The sequence below is a fragment of the Pinus tabuliformis genome, chromosome 2_2, assembly GCF_031772625.1.
Source record: "Pinus tabuliformis cultivar Carrire ecotype Pingquan chromosome 2_2, CPIR1, whole genome shotgun sequence".
In the NCBI taxonomy this organism is placed as follows: domain Eukaryota; kingdom Viridiplantae; phylum Streptophyta; class Pinopsida; order Pinales; family Pinaceae; genus Pinus; species Pinus tabuliformis.
Genome location: NC_142300.1, coordinates 1094632058 through 1094638256, shown reverse-complemented (window position 1 = coordinate 1094638256; position 6199 = coordinate 1094632058). Strand labels below are relative to the sequence as shown.

Below are 6199 nucleotides of genomic sequence, written 5' to 3'. Positions count from 1 at the left end.
ATTTCATAAAGAAGAATACTCAAGTAGTTTTCCTTGTTTCTTGCTAAGGCACTGTCACACCTTAGAGTGGGATAGGGGCGTTCTGAATAGATACTTTTCCCAACAACAATAACTACAATAGTAATGGGGTAATCACTAGTATTATAGGGACCCAACAATTTTCCCACCAGCGAGATCTCTTCGACTATGCCAAGTTTCATAGAAATATCGACCTTAATGGTATTTGACATATTTGACATGTTCCCCTCCTCTAATGTATCTGGTGTTGAGATGGGATTTTAAAACCAATATACCTATTCTAGTGGCAGTAAATCATTTGATTCTATTGTGCAAATATCATGTCTTGGTGCATTAATAGGCACAAATTCTTTTTCAGGTAGAAAGAATGAACGTTGATGCATGGTGTCCTATGGACATTCAGGTTCTGTCATGGCCTCTAGAATATCTTCATTTGAGGGGAAAATGTTATCTAATGTTGAACTAGGTTGCATGAGGCTGTGAGGGTGGAGTTAGGGCCTAGTTGTGTTGGAAGACAAGCAAGAAAATGATTTGGTGGTTAATTCCATAAAACCCAACGAAGTTGAAAATGTGCGTGTTAGAGCCTAGATCGACCTCAAGCTGAAGGGAGACAATCCTAGGATAACCACAAACCACCCTTAACTTGGTAGCTAGCCCTACCAGGTCAGGAGAGGGCTCTCTCCTTTATGGATCTTAGTCAAGATGACTGGATCAGATATAGATTTTAGGCTAGGTATATGTTGAAGCCCCGAAAATCGGGTCTGCAACAAGGGGGATACCCATCCGGTCTGGACCTTGGTTAGCAGCTCCTTTTCCGTTTGGTGTAGTGGGTCCAACTGGGGATATGGGACTAGTTTCCCAATTTATGTGTGTGTGTGTTGAGAATTGATATTTCCTTACTAATAATTTCTAAGTAAAATGCTTTTATTCTAAATCTAATGCAAATTGTATTCTAATGAATAGAAATATCTAATTATAAAACTAACCTGGGATTTAATCTTTCAGTTATGTGATCTAAAATAATTTCAAATGGCAATTGGTAATAAAGATCATTCAATTGCTATGAGAAAAGAATTCAATAAAGATAAACCATTTCGTATAAAAAGTTAGACGAAAAAATTGTGAAAAACATATCACATAATAAGTCACTTAAGATAAATTTCGATGGGGCCTCTAAAGGAAACCCCAGAGAGGCAGGATATGGAGGCATAATAAGGGACTCAGAGGGCAAACCTATTCGAATCTACTTTGGGAACATAGGGTGGGACACTAACAACTCAGCAGAGTTGGAAGCTCTATGGCAAGGCATGTTACTGGCAGGAAATCTACACCTCCAGCCCCTTATTGTAGAAGGAGACTCCCAAATTTTAATCAACATAGCCATCCGTCTTCAAAATGGATCAAATGCCAGGAAAGTCGCTCCCAGTTGGAGGCTGGAAGCTAGATTAAATGATTTAGCGCAGATGCTCAGCAATTTTCGGGCCATCTCATTTACTCACATCAAGCGGGAGGGCAACAAAATAGCGGATCTTCTTGCCAACATTGGGACAGAGTCTGATCAATCTCATGCTTCGGGGGACATAAACCTCATTTCAAACAGGCAGCAGCTCCAGAAATGCCAAAGCCTGATCCTTGCAGAGATCATCACCCCGGATGCGGGTGGCAGCTTGATATTCAACGGGGAGCCACATGACAGCCATGGGCTGCCACGTGATGGAGCTCCTCCCTTAAATGTTATCCGCCGCTAGTACCTTCCGTCTTACGCGGCCTCTGAGCTATCTTAATGGCGATGGGGGAGAGTATGGTTAGCCTGCGGGAGGCATTAACTGCTGGTCTTTTCATTGGTAATGAAGGGAGGTTTAAGAATGAGGAATGCCTGGAGACGGGAGCTCATAATGGGAAAAGGAATTTGCAGAGTGGTAAGAGTCTATGCGGAGGGCAGGAGGTGGAGTGTTGGGCCGCGAACCAGAATTCGCCTGCGCTCCTCGGACTGGTCTTTAGCCTATTTAAGCATTGCCCTTTCCCAAATTGGGGCGTGTCTGTTGTGGGGAAGGAGCAGCTCCATTGCTGGACCTCGTCTGTTGGGGAAAAGCACAAAAGCTTGGGGGCTGCCATGGTGCGAGAGAGATTGCCTTGTCGCAGAGGAACCTGGCGTGGAGAATCCTCTCGCCCTCCAGCTGCTGATATTCATCATCACTGTTGTTGTTGTTACTGCCACCGGAGGATGGGAGCCAACCCTATCCAGCCCTGCCAAGTCATGGAAGTGGGCAGCTCAAGCGGTGGGAAGAACAAGTTACCTGCTTTTGGTTCGGTTGTATTTACTCTGGGTAGTTCTGGGGAAAATCCAGGCATTAACGCCCATATTTCTGTGTTGTTCACCCAAATTGAGGAAGAGAACGAAGAAGACTCTTCTCTGGTTCTGGCAGAGGACAATGTCATGCATGGCAAAGGCAAACTCCCAATGGGGGAGCCGTCAACTGATGAGGAAGGGTCAGCAATTGGTCGAGGTAAGCTCCCAGTGGGGGAGTCGGCGAGTGAGGAGGGTAATTCAACGTCGGGCCGCTCTCAACCCTCAACCCAGCCTCGAGCTTCTGAGCAGTCGGAACCTGTGCACAACCCGTCAGCAATGGAAGAAGAGCCAGAGGATTAGTTCTGGCGGGTGGTTCTGGGTTTTTGCTTTTTGCACTCATGTCGGGCTTCGGGGTAAGAATACTCGCAATTTCCTGTGTCACACGGTTGTCTGTGTTTTTGTTCTGTCTGGTAACGCTTGCGGTTTCCACCATGGCAGTGGGGACTTAATCTCTGGTTGGGCGCAAATCCTTGGTGATTGCCTGGTTTTGTTTATATGTTCAAGTTTATGTCTTTAAGTACCATAGTTAGTCTGAATGGTAAGTCAGTTGGGAATCGCCCCTGCGTGGGTCTTTTTGAAAACTCTCAGTATTTTGATGTTGGATCTTAAGGCCCAGCGTGGCTTTTGTACTCGTTTGAATATGCATCCCATGAGCCGCAGCAGGCCTTGGGTCGCCAGACTCTCTGTTTGTAAAGTTATCTGTAAATATTAATATACTAGTAGTTAATTTTGCCGAGAAAAAAAAAATAAGTCACTTATATATTAAGCATAAATAAATAGCTATCACCGTACATGTTGGGCCTCACAATGGTCCCTATTTTCACTCCATTATTCACCAATATCTTCACATTTTACCTCCATGTCACCTCCATTCCACCTCCACATCATTCCATTTACCTCATTATTGGGTTATAACTATGCTTTTCCAAAGTTTATTAATTCTTAACATTTTTAAGTGAATTTATGGCTAAACTTTAGAAAATAATATGCTTATACTTATACCTAACAATTAGAATGAGTTTGTTGACATGTGTAGGTACAAAGGAAGCTTCCAGGGCATCTTTATGTGGCCTTGAATGATCAAATTCGAATTTGATAAGATAAGCCTCATGGAAAAGATCATGGAGGATAGGGTTATGTGTCTAGATGGTTGAGAAATGTATGGAACTAAAAGAGAGATTAGTGGATCATCATTATGAGTTTGTTATCTCATCCTATTGTATAAATAGGAGTACCTCCTCCATTCCAAAGGGAGGACTCTTAGAGCATGTATCCAAACTGATGATGGAATAGAATAAAGCTTCATTTTACATATATTTCCATTATGTAGTTTTAGATTTAATTTTCCTTAATGTAGTATATGGAATAATTTGTCTTGTTCTTAAGAGAATTGAGGTCACTCTAAAAGGATGAGAGAAACATTTTATTTCATATTAGATCTTATTTCATTTACTTGTTTAGATGTTTGAGGATTTGTTTGTGATTGATGAATGAGTTTTAAATTAGAATCTAATCAGCATATGAGAGGACAACTAAGGGTCTAAGTTAGGCTCTCTCTCTCTATTTGATTTGTATGATAATTGAAATTCATTCTTTTGCTTTTATGTTTCAAGTATCATATGAGGAGATACCAAGAGTCTAAGTTAGGCTCTCTCTCCATTGATTTATATGGTAATTGAAATTCATCCTTTTGCTTTCATGTTTCAAGTTATTTCATTTCTTATGCTTATGGATGAATCTTAGTTTAGTTTGGATTAGTACATGAGAGGACAATCAAGAGACTAAGTTAGTCTCTCTCTCTACTTGAATCTGAACAATAATTAAGTTCATTCTCTTGTCTTCATTTCAAGTTTTTAGTTTTATGTAATCAATGATTTCTCTATGATATTGTAGGGAAGGACAACAAGGACCTCCTTAGTTAGGAGCCTCTTCCCTTGCATATTATATTGAATCATAAATTATTTAGTTAGACATAGAGTTAGTTGCCTACTCCTGCATATATTTTGCTGGCATCATCACAAGCTCACGAGTTTCCCTGGTCGATAATTTAATGCAGCAATTTAAGCCCAATAAATTGCCCAACATTTTGGCGCCGTTGCTGGGGATGGTGCTAAGGGATTAGGCGTTAGAAATTTAATTTAGTACTAGTATTTTTCTTTAGAAAAAATAACTTGTGAGACCTGGTGACAGCAGGATCTTCACAAAGGAGTTTAAGTTTAAGTTTTCTGATGATTTAGTGTTTAGCTAGTTTTAAATTTTGTCTTTTCAAAAACACCCCCCTGCATGAATAAAAACAAATCAATCGATTAGTATGCTCTCTTCCTGCGCTTCATGCGATTAGGAAGATCAGAAAGTCTATTGATTTTGTTCAAATAAACATACTCTTGCTGGAGAACTAATTTGCAAAAAGACAATAAAGAATTTTGTGAATAAAAAAACATCTTTAATTTTTTTTAGATGAAATTTAGTTTTTTAGTTTTAGATTTAAAAAATAAAAAATTTAGTTTTTAATTTTAGATTTAAAAAAAAAACAAAAAAAATCCATATAGCGACCTGTTACTAAACTGTCAAGCCTTTTTCAGTGGCATGCATCAAGATCCAAGATTTTTCGGTTGATCGATTAAAGAAAATAAAAGTAGCGGTCTGCAAGACTTGGCGCGCTCTGTCTTAAATTTTGATGGTTGTCGCTTCAGCAAAAGTCCCGATTGCCGAGCTTCGCAGATATATCAGGGTTTGAATGAAACTTGCGGCACTGGTGTGGTTTGGTGTATCTATATGCAGCGGTTCATGGCCGATCTTTAAAATACTAAGCAGTTACACAAGGATCATTCAGGTTCCTCCTCGCATCGACAAATTCCCACAGCGATAGTCATGTCGTACTCTGCCTTCCTGATTTCCAATTTGCCGGATCGATCCGCGATCAAGAACAACAAATCGTTCCGAAAACGGCCTAAGAGCTGCGACGAAGTGCTGACGCAACTAAACAGCGAGAATCTGTACATTCCTCCGTCGGCCCTTCCAAAGACTAGTACTACTTCTGAGCCAAGCGAGTACAGATGCCTATGTGCACCGACGACTCACGTGGGATCTTTCCGATGCCGTCTTCACAGAGCTAATTTGCAGAATCAATCGGCGTCCACCGAGCCGCGTTTGCCGCCATCTATGCAGACAAGGCCACTGCATTCTACGAGAAGTATTGTGCCCTTCAAACTTCTCGTCGGAAGCAAACACGGAAATCGGGAACCTCCGGTTCTGATTTCCTTCAAAGCGGCTGATAGCAAACTCAGTCGCATCGGTAAAATGGCCACATGCTCTCAGATGGATTGCGACACCAGTCCAACTGAAGAAGTCATGAGCAATCCCGCGATGAACGATATCTAGCTTGGATTCGTTGTGACGACATGCCAGTCGATGGGGCGTAATTTCACATCCAGATCTGGGTCATTTTAATAGCGGTCGGGCTGTTAATGGACACCTGTAAAATAGTGTCGCAATGCAACCGCAAATATTTTCAGCATAATTTTATTTCTTCTCATTTAGATATTCATCGAATTTGGTGCGTTTCTTTATCGGCCTCCCAACCTGGTGGTTGTAAAATCAGTTGCTGTTGTATAAAATTGTTTCAACATTTTGTTTTTTTTTTTAATAATACTATATGTATCATAACATATATTATTATTATTAAAAAAAAAAACCAACCATTTTCTAAAGATAGGCGTTATTTCCTGCCTATTTGGCTGATCCGATTGGCGAAAGCATCATCCTGAAACATGTTTGGCGCATGATGCTCTGAGGATGTGAAACTTCTTTGCCGCCTCCTGAGCTCAACGA

At 40.9% G+C, this 6199-nt stretch overlaps 1 protein-coding gene across 1 annotated transcript; it reads left to right on the top strand.

Moving 5' to 3' along the window:
* Nucleotides 1-4922: 4922 nt before the first annotated feature.
* Nucleotides 4923-5969, top strand: LOC149197213 (uncharacterized). Its single transcript, XM_089403880.1, has one exon. The coding sequence runs from the start codon at nt 5240-5242 to the stop codon at nt 5747-5749; it is 510 nt and encodes a 169-aa protein (XP_089260006.1). The 5' UTR covers nt 4923-5239; the 3' UTR covers nt 5750-5969.
* Nucleotides 5970-6199: the final 230 nt, after the last annotated feature.